This window comes from Falco peregrinus, chromosome 12, assembly GCF_023634155.1.
Source record: "Falco peregrinus isolate bFalPer1 chromosome 12, bFalPer1.pri, whole genome shotgun sequence".
In the NCBI taxonomy this organism is placed as follows: Eukaryota; Metazoa; Chordata; class Aves; order Falconiformes; family Falconidae; genus Falco; species Falco peregrinus.
The window spans coordinates 691,600-714,777 of NC_073732.1; the positions used below are offsets into that span (position 1 = coordinate 691,600).

The 23,178-nt window shown below is 48.6% G+C and overlaps 1 protein-coding gene across 3 annotated transcripts; it reads right to left on the reverse strand.

The window, feature by feature from the left end:
- Positions 1-576: 576 nt before the first annotated feature.
- On the reverse strand, positions 577-21,764 carry STK25 (serine/threonine kinase 25). 3 transcript variants are annotated; one of them, XM_055817437.1, is made up of 12 exons: positions 21,448-21,760; positions 20,408-20,533; positions 13,922-14,152; positions 12,656-12,712; positions 11,445-11,553; positions 10,124-10,281; positions 9,667-9,852; positions 9,307-9,452; positions 8,308-8,422; positions 7,973-8,044; positions 4,329-4,465; positions 577-2,730 (listed from the first exon to the last, which is right to left on the reverse strand). In XM_055817437.1, the coding sequence occupies exons 2-12, from the start codon at positions 20,456-20,458 to the stop codon at positions 2,691-2,693; spliced, it is 1,302 nt and encodes a 433-aa protein (XP_055673412.1). In that variant the 5' UTR covers positions 20,459-20,533; positions 21,448-21,760; the 3' UTR covers positions 577-2,690. The 3 variants fall into 3 exon arrangements, 2 of the variants coding, with proteins under 2 accessions (XP_055673412.1, XP_055673413.1); XM_055817438.1 differs by lacking the exons at positions 20,408-20,533; positions 21,448-21,760 and adding an exon at positions 18,026-18,205; XR_008749435.1 differs by lacking the exon at positions 577-2,730 and having other exon boundaries at positions 4,327-4,465; positions 6,656-8,044; positions 21,448-21,764.
- Between the last annotated feature and the right edge of the window lie 1,414 nt (positions 21,765-23,178).

Sequence of the window (23,178 nt, forward strand, 5' to 3'; positions counted from 1 at the left end):
TTGAAGCGGAGTCTCCGAAGTGTTTATGCTGTAATGGAGACACGTGCTCACAGCGTGGCTGAGGCCTTGGGAGCTCAGCTGGTCCAAGCCCCTTGCTTAAGCAGGGCTGCTTGCCCAGGGCTGTGCCCGGACCCCTCCCTATTATCTCCGAGGCTGGAGACCACCACAACCTCTCTGGGCAGCCCGTGCCACTGCTCAGTGACCCTCACAGCTGCAAAGGGAGAAGGACGAAGGCAGAGATAGCCCGTTGACAGCTTTTACAGCCAAACCCCAGTCTAAATACTGCCGAGCAATAAACAGACTCCAACAAAACCTGCAATGAAGCCTTCTCCAGGGCCCAGCTGGACTTTTGCAGTGTGCTTCCCTTAACCCCAGTGCTGATCAGCAGGAAGGACCAATGTAACATGCCGTTTGCTGCATCCACTCTGCACACAGAAAGCACTTAAATAGGTCTGTCTCACAGCTCTCTGTCAGATCTACATGAGGCAGAAAGATGCAGGGGAAGACCAAGGTGGTGGCAAAGAAAAGCAGCTTGAACAAATACTTTTCCCCTAAAAAGACAAAGTTACACCAGCCTCATTTGTTTCGTTACTTTATTGAAAGTGGCAGATCCCTTTCAACGTTTTTAAAAACTAAAACCATTGTTGCTTTGAATACTGGATGAGGTTTGTGGGGATTGTTTCCTTTAAAAAGTTTACTCATTACACTGTAGTGTATGTGAGTAATAATACAAGGTACCTTATTGACACGATTTGCTACCATCAGCAACAGTGACTTTAAAAGCAGCAGGAGCCCTTCAGCTGCCTTTCTGCTGGACTGCAGTCTCTGCCTTCCACCTCAGTAAGCTTCCTGTCTACACATTAACGCCTTTTCCTGCGGGAAAAATGGGTTTGTTGTGTTCTCCGTAAATGCAGGCTTTGAGGTGGCTTGCACCACGGAGAAACACAACTCTGCAGCAGATCTACAGCAAGATCAAACAGCAGCACCTCTCCTCTGCTGGACAAGTTCATAGTATTTGCTGAGCCTGTATTTATCCATCAGAGAGGAAGAGTAAAGGATAGTCATAAGCTAAAGTGAACAACGCACACCAGGAGGAGGGAACATATGGTCCTTTTGAGCTACTTTGAGCGCAGCACTTACAATCTCCAGGTCTGAATCAAAGTACCAAAAATCAAGCCCTGTTACTAACAAAGTGGCCTATCTTTTAAAAAAAATGCTGAACAGCTACAGCTTTTTTTCTCAGTGGCTTTGGGGTGAACGAGATCATTCACACAAAAACATCCAGACAGAAAGATCTGGGTATCTAAGGTCTTGCTGACTTAATGGATATATCTTTACAATTAGAGAACAGATCTCTAAGCAACCAGCTATCAGAAGTTATTTTCCTAAGTCTATTTTTCTAGACCTTTAAACTATAGATTTAAGATCTCTGCCTTTACCTGAATTAAAGGTTCGCTTTATAAACTAGTATTACACAGAAAGCAAAGCTAGTTGGGGGATGGCTCCACTGGAATACCTTAAGCAGCAGTAGATGCTTTAATTTCTCTGCCAGCAACCACCACCGCAGTCTGTCAATTGGAGCAGAGTGCTGGCTTCAGCGAGTTTAGATCCCAGACTGAAAGAAGAGCCAGAAAGTGAAAGCTGTGAAGAAGGGGATGGAGGCCTAGAGTGGCTTTGCAAACCCCAGCCACACCACACTGACACTGTGGCTGCCAGCCATCCAGTTTATACCTTCCTGTTAAGGACAGGTTTCTTGCCTCAAGAACTGCTACACAACATCTGTCTGCCTTTTGTACTGCAGCCCTGTCAGCACCCCCATCCCCTTTTTTTTTCTGCAACATTTGGGCGCACACAGTAGGTGCCCACTCAGCTTATAGACTAGGACCGCCAAACCTGTCCATCTAGTTGCTTCAGTTGCAGAAAGCACCAAGGAAAGGAACTCTACCAGCTCCCAAACCAAATGTAACCAATTTGCCTTCCAGCCCCTGGAGACCCAAGGCAAGTTCTTCTTTGCCTGAATTAGGTGAACCAAGGCCTAATACAAAATGATGTCCCAGAGCCAAAAGAAGTACAGTCAGCAAACTCATCCTCCTGTGAAACAACAAGCTGGGAAAGAGCGGCAGCATATTAGCTCAGCTGCTGCTCTACTTGAAAGCTTTTCATTACTAGTCTGCGAATGAGTTGAAGCAGTTCTCCAGAAGAACTGGAGAGCTGCTCAAACTTTCCCAGAGGTCGTAATGCATGGAGAGCTTCCAAACATACCTGCACTCACACATTACTGCTGACACACTTCTTTAGGAAGGGCAGACTTGCCTTCGAAACATCTCAGTGGAGGAGAATTGCCCTCTTTTCCAGCAGCCAGGCATTTACACCAGTAACAAGCTGTGAATCAAACCAAGCCGAAATGGATACATCCATAGGGAAACAATTAAAAACTGCATTGATTAAAACTGTAAAAACAATTAGACCACCCATCTTGGGTTCTGCAAAAGGTCTAAATTGTACTTGCATTGCAAACCCCACCCTGGGTTATCATGGAAACACGTGTAATATGAAGGCTCTGAAATGTCCTGAAGTCCGTAACACAACGTTACGTCCAATAGCAGATGGTGGTCTGGATTAGAGATGTAGTTCTCATGAAGCTGGAAAAAATCCTTCCCCCCTCACAACAACAGCAGGGAACGTAGGTGTCAGCGAGCAGAGGTCAGGTGGTTCCGACTGTGTGAAAACCTACAAGAAAGAACAGTGGGTGGAGCTGGTCACTACTGTCCATGTCAAGCCCTCACCTGGAAGGTGGCCCACACGCACTGCACCAGCCAGTGTGTCTGCAGACAAGGAGGTGAGTCTGCATGTATTTGCCCCCACTCCCATTGCTACTGTCAGTTTTCTAGATAAGGAAGTCTTGAAAGAAAAAAAAAAGCAAATTAACAAAAAGCCAAGGTGGCACTTTTTTCAGGCTTTTAAGACTCGCTTTTAGGCTAGGAGGAAATTTTGAGCACTAGTGTTTTACAGTAAGAAACCAACAGGGTCTTTGATGTTTTGCAAACCTCCAACCAACCAGTATCTTGTGCTTACACACTGTCCAGTTGTGCTATTTCTAGGCTGATAGAAGTGAACGATACTGAAACAACTGCACTGCAGGCATCGAACACACATCTGTGAGCACCTCCTGCTCAACTAGAGGCTAAAGTTTTTGCAGGTATCACAGGACACTTTCTGTGATGTGTCTTCTACAGGCCAGCCAGAAGAGACAAGTGTTCTCTTCCCAATGTAAAGTGATTGTTAGGCGAGTGATCTAAACAGACCCACACCATGTCTGCTTGAAAGTTTGAGCAACTTAGTAACAGAAGCTCTCAAGGACAGCCAGTATTTTCAGTCCTTATTATCCAAGGTTGTTCTTTGCTTGACAGCATCCAAGGGATGCTTGAGGTATAAGGCACAAATGACAGCAGCTTAACCCATCAGAAACAAATGCTTAGAAAGCCCAAGTTCAAGAGTGTAAAGACTGTAAAGCTTGGGTTGTATTTACATTAGCAACCAGAGCACAGAACGGCTCCTTTGGTCACATGTACAGCAAAACACTTTTACTTCCAGCCTTCTAACCCGTGAGGGGCCAATTGTTAAGTTTCTCAGCTGCTGAAGAAAGGGCAAGATTTAGGACAGCCTGCTGTGAAAGGGACAAAAGCCAAATTAATGTTAAATAAAGCCTGATAAACCTGTGATCAGGATCTGACACTTGCCTGCAATACATGGATGTGACTGAACTCGGTGCCAGCAGTGGAGGCAAGCTGCCTGCAGCACCTGATGAGCAGCGAAGAACTTAATTCTAACAGACTATACTCCTTCACTGGTTTAATAAGTAATTCACTTCAGGAAAAACATCTTCCTACTACCTGAAGCTGGGCAAGCAGAGTGACTGGCTGCACAAGCGCTCTAAATTCTCACTATTCCAGAAGCGTTCCTGGTGACATTTTGCATAGTCCTCACTACCTGGGTAATGGGGCCAGCAGGATGTCTTATATATATGTATATACATATGTATGCAAGATGAAGGTGAATAGCAGCATCTTTCTGTGCTCTACAACATTCATCTGAACTACAGAAACCTGTTCGGTGTGAGAAAGGACTTCTGAGGCAGGAAGAACTGCTTCCATTACATAAAAGCAGATAAAGGAAGTGACCTTGGGACTATGAGGTCAGCTGTCACCAATATTCAGGTTTTGGGTGTCTCAGCTGGTCAGCACCAACCCTTCCCATAGCTATGGAGTATGACAATGGTTTGGGTCACTGCCAGCCACACCCCAGCTCACATGCTAGAGAATACTCACCTTTGTACCCGCTCCACCATGTGTGCTATCAGTTTGTCAGAGATGCCTGGGCAGGACTCCTCAGCCAAGCTAAAGGCGTTCTCCAGCTCCTCCATAGCTCCCACATTGCCTCCAGTCTGCTTGTGCTTGTCTTTAAGCTGCAACCCAGAAACCGTGTGTTAGTTCCTTGTCTCACTGCAGAAAGCACTGTTTAAGCAGTGCAGTACACGCATTAAGTCCCTTTCCCTTTTAGTATGACTACACAAGGGTGCAGGAGGGCATCCACTTTCTTTAAAAAAATAAAAAGGGGCTCTTTTTGTAGGTTAGGAAGATGGCAGTCCAATGTCTGGAGTTCAGACTTACTTCCACGTAATAACAGCAATTGATGTCCTTAACAAATAGGCCCCGATATACTCTTAAACAAACTCAGTTATATTAGAAATGCATCAACAGCCCTGAAAACCCATAAAGTAACAGAACAAAGAACTCCAGCTCTACCCAAACCAGTACAGTCACTTTGCTGCTAATGACAGCTTAGCTCCCAGACGCACACAAAGGTTTGTAGACAGGTAAGGCAGAAAATATTGTAACACCAGGAGTTAGTCACCATCACTTTTAACAGCCACAAAAAAGTCCGAGTTGCTTCTAGCGGACTGGGAGGCCAAGGCGGATTATGGCCATGCTATGGGTCCTGAGCCACTTGGCCTCCGACACTCTTTCCCAAGACAGCTTTCCCCAGGGGTACAGGGGAATGATGCCCACACTCCAAGATCTCCATAGACCTAGATGAAAAGCCTCAGTTCACATCTATCACGGTTAGTGCACTCTGACTAGGCCTCACCAGTCACAAGGTTACTTGCACACGATTTCAGCTGTTAATTTGAAATAGCTAAACCTCTGTCATGAAGGAACTCCTGACAGGTCACCGACACTGAGCCTGAAGGAGGCTGTCGCTGGAAAACCCAGTCACATCCTCTGCAGTGTTTCACCACCTCCTTCACACAAGCAGCTCACGCAACAGCCCCTTCCTTAGTATGCACAGTTATGCACCATGCTGAACAAATATCAAACCTTTTTGTTGAACAAGCAATGTCTGCCAGCTAACTGCTGACCTGGTCAATTAAGCTCCTGTTAGGCTACGCTGATTAAAGGGCTATACATAAGCCTCACAGTTCTTTGCCTGCAGTTCTAGGATCAGCCTTTCCTGTTGTTGGTGTTCGCCTTTTCTCCATGGTGCAGAAAGCAGGACAATGTGAATGGTAATCACCAGCTGCAGCCGTCCCTGTGCTCCAAGTCCCTTGCAGGAAACAGTTCCTAGCTAAGAAGAGCTGCTGCCTCTTCAGCAAGGCAATCACTCACCAACACAAAGCCTCGGCTGTGGAAGCAACTCGCGTACACCTCTGCTCATTCAGAAGTGGCAAGGGGCACGGAGGGCAACTCAATTAAACATCAAGGATACAGATTTCTTCGGCCAAAAATAGTTGTGACGCTAAAGCCAAGGATTTGATTTGACATCTACCTGATCAAAGACTAACCGCCTCAGAGCAAAATGAAACATGGGGTCTGTCCTGCAGGTAAACTGCCAGCTTATCACCAGCCTTTGATGCCAAGCCCCTGACCTTTTAGTTTGCCCAGCAGCCTGTGATGTTACCCTGTCACTTTCCACTGCAGAAGAGCTTTCTGGAGGTTAGCAGGGGGGTTACGGAGCTGTACTGCGCAAAGCCTTACAGGTTGGCCTTTATTTACTGCTTGGCCCTCCAGGCCCAAATACCTTACCTTTCCTCCCTGGCCCAGAAAGGGCAGACAGGTTTTCAGACCTGCAGTTGCCCACACCTGTGTTGATGACCCACCACGGGTCATCTTCAGTATTAACATCCAATAATACACACGCAGAAGACTATGAACAGCATCTCAGCAAGATTTCCATTCACAAAGCCCAGCTTCAGCCCTTTTATGGAAAGTGGTGATCAAAACCTAGCAGGTATAAGAGGCAATAATACAATGGTGAGAAGGAGAAAGACCTGCTGTTGGCAGGAAACCAGAACTGAACAGAGCAGGTGGAACCAGCAGTGAAGTAGATTTCCTATTTGGAGACAAGTTTTCTTTCACCCCCCTGCTACTGCACGCAGAAGCCAGTTTTTTCCAGAGACTGCCCAGAACCTTCCCTACACATGAGTTTGCTGAGTGGGATCAGCAGAGATGGCAGGGATGTCTAATCAAAGGAAAGGAGCATCAGCAAATCTGGGGCACAGGAGTCAAACTAGCAGAAATTAAAGGTCCAAGAAGCCACTTTCCACCTGGAACTGGTGCAGCAAGGCTGGTAAAGGGAAGCATGAAGATGCACTCACTGGTTCGGAGAACTCACAGCTCTGAACACACCCTCATGCAGAAGACTCCTAAACAGGAAGGACTGAGAACCAGAGGTCAGTGATTATGCTGCACAGACTGCCTGCATCAGAAAACAACTTTTTTTTTTTCATTTTTATCTCATGTCTAGGCCTACGAGACCCAGACCATCTGCCTCATGCTCCAACCTCTGGAGGCCGAGCCCAGCAGAGTACAGAAGAGTCCAGTTAGCTGAACTCTCAATTTCCGAAGCAGTGCTCAAGAGCCTGCTTTTTAGAATGACCTCTGCTTCCTGCCCTGCAGCAAACCCTCTTTCCACATAGCACTCGACCTGCGAGAAGTGATCAAGTCCAGAGACTAAACCTCAAAAAGCACAGCACTCTGCTGGGCCACCCCTGGAACAGAATCAGGATCCAGAAAAGAGCAAGTCACTGGGACCAGAGAATGGGTCTCTGTGACCCAGCACCCCAAGAAAAGAACCCCAACAGGCAGTGCCTGTGTAAATGATTTCTTCTGAAGTAGAACCTCCTTTCCTACAGTCCTGCTGCAAACAGCAACTGAAGCCCCCTTATAATTATCATACTCTTCTCCTTTCTTAAATCACCAGCTGGAAAGACAACTCCACTCTCTGCTGATACAGACACTATCCCATCATTAATGGTAGCTTTTACTGCAACCCCACATCCCCACCCAGAACACAAGGCAGGGAAACAGGGTGGATTTTCCAAACACATTTCCTCTGTCTGCCTTCCACAGGCCATAGGTAACTCCTCGGCCTCAGCATGCTACCAATAGCAGACATGTATAAACCAAGAAGATGGCCTAGTAACTGGCAAAGCCAGCTCCTGCTCTGATCCAGCCACATTCCTCTCAGTGACTCTGCCATGGACAGCAGCACATAGCACGAGGGCAGGGAACATGCATGGCAGCAGGCAAGCTTAAATACCTGCCTGCCCTAACAGGAGCCGCACTTCAACCATGGAGGCCAGGGACATCAGAGTCCAAAGCTGCCTAGGCATTAGCAAGCCTAAGACACAAATCAGAAACAGGTACTCCTCTACCTTGTCCTCACCAGAAGACAACACAGTAATGCTGTACTTACAGGAACACAAGCATATCAGAGAGGACACTCCAGGGACATATTCACTTTCCTAACATACGGTATAAATCCCTGAACAGAGGCACAAATGCTTCATAGTCCCTTAACACTACTAGGAACCTCATCACGCCTCCCTTCTCCAAATCCTTCCCCAGTTACTTATCCGTGTCAGGCATCTCTTCATCTCCAATCACCACAGACACCAAGAGGTTGTACTCGCCTCCCCAAAAACTGGGTGAACAAGCGTTGAGAGACACTGTGACCGTGGCTGCCTCTTGATGGGCTCAGTAGGCTAGAAAGCAACATGAAAAGAAGTTATAAAAAAAGCCTTTGGTAAATTCACACCACCTTGATGGCAGTCCCCTCACCAGGTCTCAGGAAAGCCACAGACTGCAGTACCCTGACCATGTGGAAGAGGCAGCTCTGTGGCACTAGCCCTTAATACCAGATGAAAGCAAATTTTAGACAGAACACGAGTGCCTGGTAACTTCCCCAAGACCCTCAAAAGCTTGGGTTAGTTCAGTCCACTTTGGAAAGACCAGACAGCAAACGTACCTTCTGAGAACCATGAAGAGCCATTCCTTTGTGCAGCTTGCTCAAGGAGTTGGGGCGAATAGTTGGTGGGAATGTCCAGATTGGACCCTGGTCTCCATCCTCTGTGTCTCCATCACTGCAAATGAAAAAGGGAAGGTCAAGACAAAGCTTCAGCTTCATACAACAGGTGTTTTACCCATGCACTCCCACAGGCAAAAGCTCCCCCACACCAGATTGTCATATCACCACACGGCCCCAGGCATTTCCCTATTCCAGAGAAAAACCTGAAGAGGAACACTTCAGTCTCTACAGCCCATATACAGCACTACAGAGACCTGAGCAAAGTACTACATCATGTTTTCAAATCCCAAAGACCACCTTTCTGCTCTAGCCAGCTTGAAGACAGTTTGAAGTGCTAGTCAAATTTAGAAGAATTTCAAGACAATCCAAGTGCACAGTTTGAGGGCCCAGACTTAGGTGTTACAAGCCAAACTCCCAGAGTAACTGATCACTTAAATCATTGGCCACAACAGGTGACGAGAAGCTCTGCCTGGCAACAGCGCCCTTTCCTCACCCAAGGATTACAGCCTTATTATCCTCCACACTGGTAGCAAAGCTGTCTACCCATGAATACGCACACATATGCAGCTGTTGCCACACTTCCTAGAGCCTGCAGCTCTTTTATTTAACTGGATGTGCATAAAACACAGCCTTGATTTACTAGTTATGCACAAACTAGTTAGTTAGTGCATCTTGTTAGTACTTCTGATCCCTTACGCTCAGCAAAGAGGCTCCACAGGTTAAGACTAGAATAGAGCACTGGGTCCCACTGAACAGGAGGTAACAGCCTGTTTCTTCAGGCAGCAGTCACCTGCTCCCACAAGCAGATGCTCACGGGCCTCCCTGAACTACCGTAAGATCTCCAGCCCAGGTGGGGAAAAGGATCTGAGCTGTTTGCAGGCTACTCTGGGGCATGCAGGGTACGGCAGGGGCACCCCTCCATGCAGAACATGTACGTACATATCAGAATCACCAGAACTGGAATCTTCTCCATGGCCCTCCGACTTCCAGCGCTTGAACCGATCTATCAGCTCCATTAGGAATGAGGTTTTCTTGGTGTAGCGTGTGATGAACTTGTGCTTTAGCAATTCTTTAGCTGTTGGCCTCTAGAGCAAAAAGGAAAGCATGCTACATCTAACCATTTCTGCACACTAAACATGCAAGTGCACGACTTCAACTCCTGCCAGGCTTGCCTGTCCATCCGGCAAGCTCAGTACTTCTTTCTCTCCAGAAACCTTGCACCAAAAGGTCTTCCTGCTAAATAAATCTTTGACGTCTGCAATACTTCACCCAAATTCACAGGTGGACAGCAATACTCACAAATCTAGGATCCTTATTGAGGCAGGCTTCCACAAACTCCTTGAAGGGCTTGCTGTGGTGACCCTCAAGTGTTGGAGGGTTATTTTTGGGGATCAGGAAGAGAACTCTCATAGGATGCAAATCGGAATTTGGAGGCTCTCCCTTTGCTAGTTCAATGGCTGTAATTCCAAGGGACCAGATATCTGCCTGAAAGAAGAGCAAGAACAGTGACAGCATGGAACAGCAAGGATCAATTCTGCAACATGGAAGCATGCAACTTTAGCACAGCTGAAGGGCTGATCACATAAAATCAGACAGGGTGTTTCATGTGTAACAGACAAACTTCTCCAACAGACCTTGAACCATAACAGGAAAGTATCATTTGTGCAGTAAGCAGCACTTCCAATCCCTGTAATTAACCCTGGCATCATCTCACATACAGTAGCACCAGGCAGCAAACCTCCTGCTCCCAGCTCACCTTGAAGTCATAAGCAGACTGTTTGATGACCTCTGGTGCCATCCAGAACGGAGTCCCAACAAAAGTGTTTCTCTTGATTTGTGTGTCTGTCAACTGTCCAGCCACCCCAAAGTCGGCCAGTTTCACATCTCCTTGTTCCGAAAGTAGCACGTTGGCAGCTGTTCACACAAAGAAGCATCAAGTCCACTAGTTTCTGAATCATCTCCAGCCCACACAGAACTGAATACTGAGAACAGACCTCCTGTGACATCCTCCTTTGCCCAGTGGAAACCCACAGCTCAGATTCCCATTCCCAGCCTCACACCGTTCTCAAGCTCTGACCTCTGCCAGCTAACACGGACCAAGTTCATAAGCTTGGCTGGATCAGAAGGGGGATATTTCTAGGGCAGTAGCAAGGAGCAGGTGTGAAGGGCCACACAATCAACGAGATGTGATTCCTTGCCACACAAAGAAGAGGACAACATGGCCCAGGATACTTCAAATGGTCTTGATTTTTTTCCTAGTAGCTCTCAGCAAAGGTTAAATAGCAGATCCTTTTAAAGAGCTCACAAGTCCTGGTCTTGTACTGCTTCCCACTCAGCTTAAGACAGTGATATTGCACATGTTTTGGGACGGGGGTTTTCTGGGAGGACTTGTGACACCCTACCTACAAACTTGTATTTCCCAACTCTGCTGGCAGCCAACAGTCCTGCACAGCTTGCAGTGCTAGAAATGTGTAGTTTCACTTACACAACAGAATCTTTTCTACATATCTCCCTGCATGAGGTTTCTCTGCTCTGCTTGTTCACATCCCCTCCTGCAGAGGGTCAGAGCAGTTAGCATCCAACACTGGCCACATCTCCACAGCACTGTCCTCTCGTCCTCCTGCTGTCCTCTGATGCTCTGTGCTCAGTGTGAGACTGCTCTTCGGGAGGCAGATGCCAGGTCTCTCTACACTGCATACAGCCAATGACTATAAAAATCAGTAACAGGATAAGCTGACACAAGCTGCCCTGATTTTCTAGGGCTGTGAACCCTGCATGAGGACAGCTTACCTTTGCAGTATGTTATAACCATGATAACAAGCATACACACGCCTTGGAGTCCAGCAGTAAAGCAAATGTCCAGACATAACGGAGTCAGCTAACATCTAAGCATGCCTTTCATGGACTCCTTTGCTTTAGCCCCCTGCCTGTCCAGACTACAAATGCCAGAGAAGAGCTACAGATCCTTACCGGTACTCTAAACGCTAAAGACATATAAGTCATGAGTTGCAATAAAATGACAAGCATCAAATTCAGAAAGAAGCAACCTAACAGGAAGCTAAGCTCTCCACTCTCACCTTTGATGTCCCTGTGGATCTTCCTCTCAGAGTGCAGATAATCCAAACCCTTTAGGATTTCTCTCAGGATAGTAGCTATGTAAGTCTCCTCCAGGGGTCCTGGCTTCAGCTGATAAAGGGCAGAAAAATGACTTAAAGGAGGGTGACTGATGCCTTGGATTTTCCAGCCTCTCAGTTTGCTACTTGGAAACCTCAGCCAAGGTCACATTCAGCAGGAAGCACCTACTGTGTGCCCGGTGCACATTCTGTAAGCAGAGTGCTGGACTTTGTACCTGGCAACATTAAAAGGAAAATCTTTGGAGGATTTGCTGTTAGTCTACTAAAGGCTTCCCAGAGAAACAGCAGGATGCTCATCTTTTGCTTTGGCCTGGAAATACATTGCTGAACAGAACATCTTAACAGTTTCTCTTGTTCAAGTCCCTCTACTAGCACGCAAACACTGAACTTCAGCCACTACACCAGCCAGAGACAACTTCTACCTTCTGGCTGTACAGTATTGTATCAAAGCTCTTCTCCTTTTCATCAGTTCTCTTCTAAAGAAGTCCTGCCTTTTCAGTGCAATAACTGAGGTTCTGACACTAACGTGACTTCTGCTGGTAACAGCCCCCACCCCTGCACCCTTCCTCCAAGTCAGTTCAGTGCAGGCAGGCTTAGCAGTTTTCATTACATGACCTTAGTTACTGCTCTGGAAAAACAGGCTTTATATTGTCCTAAGGAGAAAAGCAAAATCCTGTGATGGAATACTGCACAGCAGAACTTTGGCCATGTGTTTATTCTGCATTTGTATTCCTTTAAAATCTGGGGTAACTTATTAGATGTCATTTGTATTATCAAACACCTGGCAACGCTGATTGTGGACCAGGTCCCTGCTGAGCTTGATGCCATGCAAGCACTGAACAATACCATGAACTCGTGTTAGGTGAAGTATGGATTTGCACCGCTCAAATCAATTGGCTGCTGTCACTTTTAAGGTCACTGGCTCCTTCCATTGTAAAGCAGCAGAGCACACTCTAGAACAGTGCTCTGAATGCTGAGCTTCATGCAAACATTTCCTCTGTTCTGGGATATGCATAACCAGTACATCTGTCCTGCACTGCCTACCCTTCAGGCACAGGGCTGTCAAAAAGATGGTATGTGGCAAGTGAGTGTCCAGTTACAGGCATTTCACAAACCAGGTCTCCAGCCAGCGCTTTCCATGGTCCATAGCTTACCAAATCCAAGGCTGAACCTCCTCCTAGGTACTCCATAATTATCCACAGCTTAGTGCCCTGCAACAAGAGCACAAATCAAGAGTAAAGACAGTAATAAAAGCAGGCAGAAAAGTGAAACACCCCAGAGGCAGCAAGACACATGTGTAGTCCTGTACACAATCCAAGAGATGCTGCACACTGCAGCTCTCAGAGGCCTAAGGAGGTTGCTCCCAGCTCCCTCTTTCCCACTGACACAGCATTACAGCAGTGGACCAGCCTCCAGTACATTTCTTTCTCTCAGTCTGCAGTTTTACCTGAGCAAGCTTAGTGTCCCTACAGGCACCAGACTATACAGCCCACAGAGATAAGCATATTTGCAGGCTGTAGCCATTTAACATCACTCCAACAGATGTAGCACATCTCCTTCTTGACAATGACAGGGGACCTTTGCAGCCTTTGATCTCAGTAACAGGACTGCCAGCTTGAAGGGTACAATCAGTAAGACAATCTCTTACTCCTCAGAGATTTCCAGACTGAGGTTCACAGGGTCCTGGTAGGAGGTAAGCATCAGATCCATGGAACTACAGCTTGCTTGGTGTTTGCAGTAGAAGGCTGAGAAAATGCATTATAGCCTTTGAAAAATACGTAAGGAATATCAGGATCCAAAGAGCCCAGAAACTGTTTGCTACAGACCCAATGTTACATATACCTCCAGCAGCTGGCATGCAGAGGCCACTTCTGGTCATCACTACTAGTAGTTTCCACTGGGGATTCCTAAACCTGTTTTCAATGGAAGTGGTACCAGCATTCCTCCAAAAACTCAGTTCCTGTTCTTTTCATCATTTCTGATCAAATGATGATCACAAGAACACAAATACAGTTTCAAACTGCTCTTCTTTTCAGACACATAAAGCCCTCAGTGGTACTACCTTAAAACTGTGATACTTTGGAAAAGTATTCCACAAACTTCCTTTCAAGAATGGCCAAACGGGGGAGAGGGCAGCCTCTTCAACGAGTATTTTTCTCTCCAGGGAAACGTCCTGCTCTTGGGACCACACTGTACCGAGGACCTCATTTCCATATGCTTTGCAAGTGTCTTAAAGCCCAGCCTCCTATTAAGACCACATGAATGCAATGGGCAGAGCTACTGCTGTTCCTGCTGCCACACTGACACTCACAGACTGGACACTTTCCAGTGCTGTACGCCACCAGCAGCTACAGCACCCATCGAGAAGCCCACGCCATTCCCAAACTGCTGGCAAGCGAACTGCCATGGCTTTGTCCTACCTTCAAGTAAGACCCATAGTACCGGGTGATGTAGGGACTATCACACTGGCTGAGCACTGTAATCTCCTGCTGAATGTCCTCAATTTCATCCTCAGCCTCCTCCAGATCAATGATCTTGATAGCAACCACCTCCTTGGTGCGGTTGTCAATCCCTTTATACACTTCACCAAACGATCCTTTGCCAATCCGCTCCAGCTTGGTGAACAGCTCCTCAGGATCCACCCTGGAGTGCTAAAGCAAAGATGGGAAAAGTCCATTAACTCCCACGGCAGCCTGCAGAGTGCCACGTATACCCCTACAGCTCACATCCCTATGTATATATATACAATATATCCAGGATTAGAAAAACCAAGGAACCCTTTTACATGGGCTTTCTGCCCCTTCAGACTGTAGTCACTGGGAGGAGGAAGGGGAAAGAAGCCCAGAAGGAGAACGCCAGCAAGCATCTCTACGGAAGGTGTTGGGTCCTTTGGGACAGGACTGCTCAACTGCAGGCACTAAATTGGTGCCAAAGCAGCTCCATGAGCAAATACTTGTTCATGCTTGGATAAAGACAGACACGGTGTACCAGAACCAGCCCTTCCTTTGAAGATCTGGATGAGAAAATGGGCGCAAGCAAGAGGCCACAGGAAGTTCGCATGGATGTTTCCCTAGTCTGCTTTCTGGCACTCAAAGCCTGGAATGATTTATACAATTTGCACCTTTCCCTACTTATTTGGAGGGTGAAATACTCTAATAATATAAATACCAGTTCACACTAGCTGTCTTCTCTGCTGCAGCCTGATTTCCAGGCAGCACCCATCCCAGCTCTCTCCAGATATTTACAGGGGGAGCCTTGCATCTTTTAGGTCAGCAGCAAGGAGGCCAGACACCTGCCTATACCAGAGGAGACAGGAGAGCTGAATGGACACTCCATCTGCAGACCTGCTTTTCTGGAACACCCTGTCCTCTGGCTGGCACACCCAGATACAAAAGCAAATAGCATTTCCCTCATTAGATAAGCACATCAACTGGGAAGCTACTAATAGCACTGGCTGGAGAAATACAGACTCTTTTAACAGCAGCTTCAAAGTTAATTCTTTATTAGGACAAGTACACACAAGAAAGTGAAGAAATCAGCTATTTCATTCTGTCCAGCTGCAGACCAGGAGGTCCTGCTCTTCTTCATACTATTAACAGGCCCTTTGTGAATAGGTTTTCTGCCTTTTTAAAAAAATTAGTCTAGTTTTTAAAAAATATCTGTAAAATATGGCCTGATCTACAGGAAGCATCCAAGCCATTAGAGCAAGTTTTCCACACCCAGAACTTCTCTGTATCACCTCCAACACGTCACCCAGAGGGACTGCTCCCTTGCAAAGGCCTTGAGCTGGCAGAGATTTTATCTGAGGACAGAGCAGCTGCATTTTTCCATCTAACACCAGGTTCCAGCAGCAGACGACCACTGAGCAGCCCTAGATGCTGCTTAATGATTAAGCCAGCCAGTCATTACAGGTTGTTTGCCTTCTGTGCCCAGTGCTTTGCTATATGGAGTAAGCCAGGCCCAGAATGAGCTTTACAGTCAGCTTACTCAACAGGATTTCCACGTGCATTCCAGTCCAAGATACAGAAGGATAACCAAATATCCTTGCGCATCCATGGCAACACCCAAACAGGCTGTACTTTGAACAAATGCACTGGAAACAGACTGGAGGGGATATGCAGAGATAAAAGGAACTGGAGATATGTAACAGGGACTGAAGAGAAGGAGGCGGGGGAAAGGAAGAGGATTTGAGTTTGAGAAATGCCAGGAGGCAACATGAGAATGATGACTGCAGCGCAGAGAGAACAGTCTGGCTAGTCCAGGCTCACAAGAGGCCAGGAGCAGCTTCCACCTCTTGACCAACTCACAGGAAGGGGCAGCAACGTGGCCCAGACGTCACCTTGCACAGTCACCTGCTGCAATGCCACCTGCCACATCAGCTACTCTCACACGTCAGGGAGAAGGGAGAGAAAGAGGATCATCTCTTAGAAGCACCTGGCTCAGCTGGTAAGGGAAACGCTATCCACATGAATCCTGCAAGGAAGCAACCCTGCAAGAAAACCTTCCTCCCCTCCCAGGTCAGTAATTTTTCCAAGAGAAAAGAAATTGCAAGATGTGAGTTACTGCTCCTCTCCTCAGCCTGGCATGGCGTATCAAAGAATCAGGACTGATTCTTCAAGAACAGGACATCAAACGTAAGAGCACCAGCTACTGCAGGCAGCTTTTGGGACAACCACCATTTTATGTATCGGGCTCTGTAATCACAGACAGCTTCGTAAACAAACTTCCATGCTCTGATGTTGGTTTATCCCATTTTCTGTGGAACGAAGCAGTTCAGGTAGGGGCGGTGAAGGAGACAAACCTTCATGACAAGCATGTGGCGATTTTGCTCAAGGGCTCAGGAAAATGATACAACACTGATGGGCAGAAGAGACAGGCCCACCACATTAGGTTAGAACAGGAAACTTTGCAGATAGTGAATTTACCTCCCCAGTACCTGTCACTTCAAAACTGATCTGGAAATGCTTCAGAGCTCTCAGGTGACAGGGCAAGAATATGAGTCTTCTGTGGAGGGCCTGAGGAAGAGCATCCCCTGATGGAGTTGTCCAAATCACACAACCCATACCCATCAACAACCAGAACCTAGTGAGCGAGTATGGCACAAAGTGGTAGAGAGTCCTTCCAGCCATGGTTAACAGTCTCCCAGATGCCTGCTGCAGAACCAGAGTCCGCTAACAAATTTCTTCACTTTCTGTAAACAGGGAGGAGGAAACGAGCCCATCACCAATTCAAGCAGGTCTGCCCAGTGGAACACCCTGTGAGCTACCATGGTGGACACCACAGAAGACATTGCCAGATGGCATCTTTGTGGAAGCAATCCTGAATTCCCATGACAAACTAAGACAGAATTATGCTAGTCTGCAGGACACCTGCTCAAAAGCTCTCGCCCATTAAAAAGTTCCTGTTTGAGCTGCCACATGGTAATTCGCTGCCGACGAGCAAACATTCAGACCGATGGGCATACGAGCCCTGGCACTCACCAGACAGAACAAATGCAGCTATGCCAGGAACAGAGCACTATGCAAGTGCATCGCCCCATCAGAAGAGAAGCACACTACCACACTTGGGGGATCAAGTGGGGCAGGCAGAGGGAAGCAGAACACATTCTGTGTAGCCTGACTCTCCTCTAGCCCAGTAAATTTGTACCTGCAGAGCACTGCAATAAGGGGTGTTACAAGCACGATCCGTTCCCTTCTAAATACGAATTGATCTCGGTGTCTTGTCAGAGAATCACCCTGGCTGCAAATCCATGTTCTAGAACTGTGCACAGCTACAAACACACCTGAGAAACATCATTAGTACAAAGTAATAAAATCCAGATTAAATCCTTTACACCTGGCATAAATGAGCACAGATAACCCAAAGAAGCTTATTAGCACCTGTCAGTTTTGCAGCCACTCACCACCTTGGGATCTTTCCATTTTCTTCCACGTTCACAGAACCCACCAGGGCTGCAAAACCAGGCCAGAGTCTGAAGAGCTAGCTGGCCAGCTGCTGTTCCTTGTTCTACTACAACGCACAAAGCTTTTAGGGATGGTCACCTCATCCTACCTTTTTGCTTGACTGAATGTCAATTACACAGCAGGTCTGGAGCAAAAAGCTTCATGCTGCTTCTCCCCATTGAAAGCAGTCAGACACCAGAGACGGCTCAGTCAGGCATGAACAGGCATTGGGGGGAGAGCACACAAAGCTATCTTGGTTGTACGTGCAGGAAGGGGAGGGAATTAAGTATGAGCGGGATGAGGACAATCTGTCAGTAATGTGCTCCTCTTCTGCCCTCCAGGTTCTCACAGCCCAGGAAAGAAGGATGCTCTGTCATGACAGGTGTGGGGGTGTTTACCATCAGACATCAGGAATTAAGAAATGTAGTGCATTATGAGGCAAGCCTGGCAGTAACACCAGCTGCAGAGACATGATATCCACAGCCTTTGAGGGGAGAATAGAGAAAAAGGGTAAATATCTACCCTCATTTCAAAGCTACTACCCGGAAAGATAAGCTGCATATTAGGAACAGAAGCAAATACCCTTTGGACCAGCTCAAGGTCTTCTCTCTGGGCTGTGTCCAGCTGGATCTCACTCTCAAAAGAGCCACATTCAGCATTGCAAGCAAGAGTCAGGCTTGCATCTGCTGCATAAAACACTTGAGAGGTGCTGAAACCCTTTTGGAAGTGAGAGTTCCATGGTCTGAGGCAGGTCAGGATCACAATCACTGTTACATATGGCAGAAGTCTGTAACAGAAAAAGATTGTCAGGGCCACAATACTTTAAGAGCTGAAGCTGCTTGGGAGTTTGGCAGCCTCCAAAGGTTTACATGGAACTACAGCAGCATTTAGTGTTACCTCTGACTAGAGTACTTTTCAACCAGCCAAACAAACAAACGTCATTTTCCCCTGCCAAACACAGTAGAAGGAGGAAGTTTTAACAGACCTCAGGTACTGACCCTTCCTTCATTGCCTCCTCTCCTCCCCAACTTCCCATCCAGCATTCACCCACATTGCATGCTACACCCTAACCTCTGGCCACCAACAGATTGGTCGTTGCACTATGGCAACAGGCACTATGTTTGTTCTCTTTGGGGAAATCAGCTTGGCATCTGGAAACATCCGAGAGCTTCCCTGTCTACACGATATTTGTGCACAGCTCTTTTCAGCTGCCGAGCCTGAGACCGTTTTGAACTTTTGGAGTATAGACAAGAGGAAAGTTTGTGTTCAGCACTTTGAAATACACAAACTTTTCTGAGGCTCCCAACTTGCTTCACAGCTAGTATCCCTTTGCTTCAAGGGAGTGCGGCATTACTTAGCCAGAGAACTTGAACAGCTTCTTCAACGTCACATAAGGAACAACAATACTAGAAACAGAGCTCAGATTAGAGCTTTAAACACAGTAATGCAAATACATCATCTAGCAGATAGAGCTCCCAACAAAGACTGGAGGCCCACTGTGCTGTATGTACACAGCAAAGGGCAGCCAAGAAACAACAGACAGCCAACTAGCTGAGGCAGCGGAACAGATGCACAGAGGTAAAGCAGCCTGGGGATTTGCCTACGGTAACCCTCCACATCAGCAACAGAACCAGGAAACAAAGACAAGTCAAGCCCCTGACATCCCAGTCCAAGTCTTAGTCTCTCAAATTTCACAGAACCTCCTACCACTCCCTAAACTAGTGAACAGAACTTCAGGCCAATTCCTACTGCCCTTCCAGCAAGGCTCAGTTACATAGCTTACGAGGTCCCATCAAGGATTCCTAAAGAGATCTGAGGAATGGACAACACAGACTGCTTTCCTATTTCCAGGACCAGACAGAGAGTCATGGGATGACAGAATCTGAGAATGTCTTACATTTGCATAACAAATTCAGAGATGAGACCACTGGAACTCTGATAAGCTTCATTAGTGAACGAATGTACAAAAAAGCCTCAGAGCAACCTCCTCTGTAGCTACAGACCTCAGTTCTCAGCCCTAACCAGACAGTATCCTTTCCTATTCCTTTCATTTCTCTCCCTGTACTATGACTCACTCAGGCACTATATTTGCATTTAATTCCACACACACTTTGGGGAAACCATTTATGTGAAAGACTGCATGCAAACTAAGATGCACTGCAAATCAATTTCAAATCAGAAAAGGCTTGGAGAAAGCATAGTCTCAAACCACTAAAGCCTTTAGTATTACAGTTATACACTTAGGAGCAGAACAGAAAAATACCAAAAATTCTCACATATCATGGTTTAACAAGACCTACATTCAGTATTGACATCTGCCAATAATCAAACACACCCCGCAACCAGATTCAGAAGAAAGAAGACTTAAGCCAACACTATTGTGGTTTAGTTTTTAGTCCCAAGTCATGACATCATCCTTCCACATTCCTCTTATGAAAATGTCATCACAGCAACAGGATTTAACCACATCCACTGAGGCTCACCTCTCTCTCAGAAGAATTAAATGCTCAGTATCAAGTATCACTACCTCTTATGCATTAAGATTACAAACACTGTTCTTCTCAGGCTGCTGTTACGAACCCTTCAGCAACGTAAGTCTGGCACAGCCTGCACACACAGCTTTTCTGTTCCCATTTCTATAGACCTCTCCTCCCAAAAATACTCAAGAGTGCCAATGATTCCTGTTTCCCTAAGAAGAGCAAAGTTAACGTCAGAGAAAGGCACCACACTGGGTGAAGAATTCCCTTTCCATATGGCTAGCAACCTAACACTATCAGTCCAAAACCACCATGGAGAAGACACAAATCAATGTGCTGACAGGACTAAGCCAAGACATGTGCAAGAGGGACTGAGAGTGGCAAAAAGTGATTTTCTAGCAATTTGTTTAAACTCATTTCAAGAGCAAACATAACAACGTTTGTTCTTGATACAAGAGTTTAAAACAAATTTTTAACTGCCACTTACCTGGCTGGCAAATTCTCTTAAGTGAGCCATGCCTACAGGATGCTCAGACATCCGCTTTTGCAAAACCAGGGAGGTTGGGACGTTGTAGCACAGCGGGAAAGTGGTACTTTCTCATCCACTGGTCAACTGCAACAAGCAAGAATATAACAGCTCTACCTTGAGGTTCTCAGAGCCTGGCTTATTCCCCAAAAGAGCTACCTGCCTCTTTTTTTTCCCCTTTGATTTGCAGTTCTCCTTGAACCTACCAGCCCATCCTAAGTATGCCAGCCCCTCCTTGCAAACCCCATTTCTGAATTCTTTCCAGGCATGCCTTCCACATGTATCAAGGAACCTCACTGTAATAATATACAGCGACAAAGCCTCAGGCACCATTTTCCCCACCATCACCTCAGCACGCTCCCTAGTATGACAGCTGCCCCTACAGCACCATCCCTTCATCACAAGTCCCAGCGCCTTCCTGAGCACAGCCACAGAGTTATCCTCAGATACCCTCCCTCTCCTACTACTGCTCCCTAGTAATCCTGTCACTGGGGGTACCCCTCCACTCCCGTTCTCCCCAGTTCACCCACTTGCAAAGCTCAGCTCCGTAGTGCACCCCTTCCCCCTCGGGGATCACCAACCATATGCCACCCCTTGGCACTCCCCCCCCCACTGCTCCCCAGTTCTACCCCCAGAACCTGCACTCCTCAAGCAACCCTCTCCACCGACCACAGAAGAGCCCCAACGCAGCAGGGCCCCCGGGCCCAGCCCCCTCAGGGGCCCCTACCCCAGTGCTCCCCAGTACGGCACCCTCAGCGTCCCACAGACCCCCTCAGTGCTCCCCTGTCATGGTGGCCCTCCAGCCCCGCTCAGGGACCCTTGCCCCCATCTCACGCCTCAGGGCCACCACCTCCTCCCAGTACCCCCAGAGAACCCCCACCCCATCACGGCCTCCTCGGAGCCCCCCACCCCGCCCGGCCCCCCCAGGGCCCCTCCGTTGCGGATCCCCATCCGGCACGGCCCACGGCCGCCCTCCCGGCCCCGGGCGCCGCCGCACCTACCCGGGCAGCCCGCCGCACCTACGGCCAACGCTCCCCGCGCGGAGGGCGGCGCGGTGCCATGCCGGGCCCCGGCACACAGAGCTGCCGTCGCCCCGGGCTGCCCTGGGACACCGAGCCCGTCCGCGGCGGCAGGGGCGCCGGGAGAGGGGTGGGAAGGGCCGGGCCAGGCCGGGCCGCGCCGGGCGCAACAACACGGCGCGGCGGGGGGCGCGGGGCAGGGGCGCGGAGCCGCGCTGCCTGCCGGGAGGTGCAGTTCCTGCGCCGGGCCGGCCGGCCGCCGTCGCGCCTCACGGCACTACCGGGCCCGGCAGGCAGCGGGCAGCGGCGGGGGCGCGGCGGGCGGGGAGGGCAGGGAGACGGCGCAGGGGCTGCTGGGACGGAGAGTCCGTCGGCGCGGACGGCGCAGGCAGCGCGGGCAGCGGGGACTACCCGTCCCAGGGGCCCCGCGGAGCGGCGCTCCGGCCTGGGCCTTCCCGGCGAGGCGGGGGCGGCGGCGGGGGGCCGCGCGGGGCCGGCCCGTTCCGCCCTGCGGTGGGGACGGGGGCGGGAGGAGGCAGCCTTTGTCCTCCCGGCCCTGCTTCGCGCGTCATGGCGCCTCCCCTCAGGCTGGCGGCACCTGCCACCGGCCCTTAGGGGTCCCGGGCCGCGGCTGGGCTGCCCCATGCGCGGTCCGCAGTGCCGCTGGGTCCTCCGTGAGGGCGAGGAGCCGCGGACCCCCGAGGGACTGCCAGTGCCCCCGCCCCGCTGCGGGGAGCCAGGCCCCGCCGGGCCGGCGGGCTGGGAGCTGGCGGAGCGGAGCGGGCTGAGGCGCGACGGACGGGGCTGTTCCGTGGCCCTTCGCCCCGGGCAACCCCGCAGCCTCTCTGGGGTTGTCAGCGGCTGAATCACGTTTTCAAAGGAAAAAATAAGTCTCGCGACCTCTGTTGCCAGTCAGGTTTAAAACCAGACTTCAGCTTTCTTCCCCACAGTTAACAAAACGGGCGCAGCTTCTTAACCAGCGCCCAGAGCGTTCCTCACCAGGTATTTCTTCTGACCATGAATTTGTGCTGGTTTTGTCAAGAGCTGTCGCGAGGGGAACAAGCTCTTGACAAGTCACTGTGTGGACAAACGGGTCTGGGCCGCAGCCAGCAGCCCTCTGTCTGCCGGCCTCTGGTCAAACCATCCAGCACTTAGAGGTACTTGAGGGAAAACATCAATTAGATAGAGGACCAGTATCAATATCATGCCTGTAATGAGATAGTATCTTTGTATTTAAATGAGCTGTATCTGGGCTGGAAGGTTTTCAACAAAGGTCTTGCCTGCCAGGTACCTGGATTGCTTGAGTTTTGAGTTTATACTGCAGCCCCACAAAATACAATTGCTTTGTCTCATAAATATCCCTATTCCGGTACAACTCCTTGACTTGGGAGATCTAGGAACAGACAGAGGAATCAACGCTTCCTTGTGAAGTAGGAAAGGAAGGAGATAGAGTTCTGCTGCAGCAAGGACCAAGGGATCAACCATTGCCTGTTTGCACACACACGAATCGCCCCATAGCGGTTTAAGTTGTGAGTCCCTGTGTACGTTACTTAGGAATCACTTTATCCTCACAGCTCGGCTGTCTGCCCCTCCTGTCATGGAGACTCAATAATTTTCCCATGTAGTTTCATTCATTGGCATCAGGCAAGAGGGCAAAAGTCTCACCAAAAATGTTCATGCTAATTAACACGCCCAGTCTGAACATATGGCATA

Coding starts and splice junctions, on each gene's coding strand:
- STK25 (XM_055817437.1), bottom strand. CDS start 20,458: ATGTCTGAGCATCCTGTAGGCATGGCTCACTTAAGAGAATTTGCCAGC. Junction 11,554..12,655: donor GAGGTTCAGCCTTGGATTTG/GTAAGCTATGGA, acceptor GCCCTTTATCAG/CTGAAGCCAGGACCCCTGGA. Junction 10,282..11,444: donor GATCCACAGGGACATCAAAG/GTGAGAGTGGAG, acceptor TTGTGTGAACAG/CTGCCAACGTGCTACTTTCG.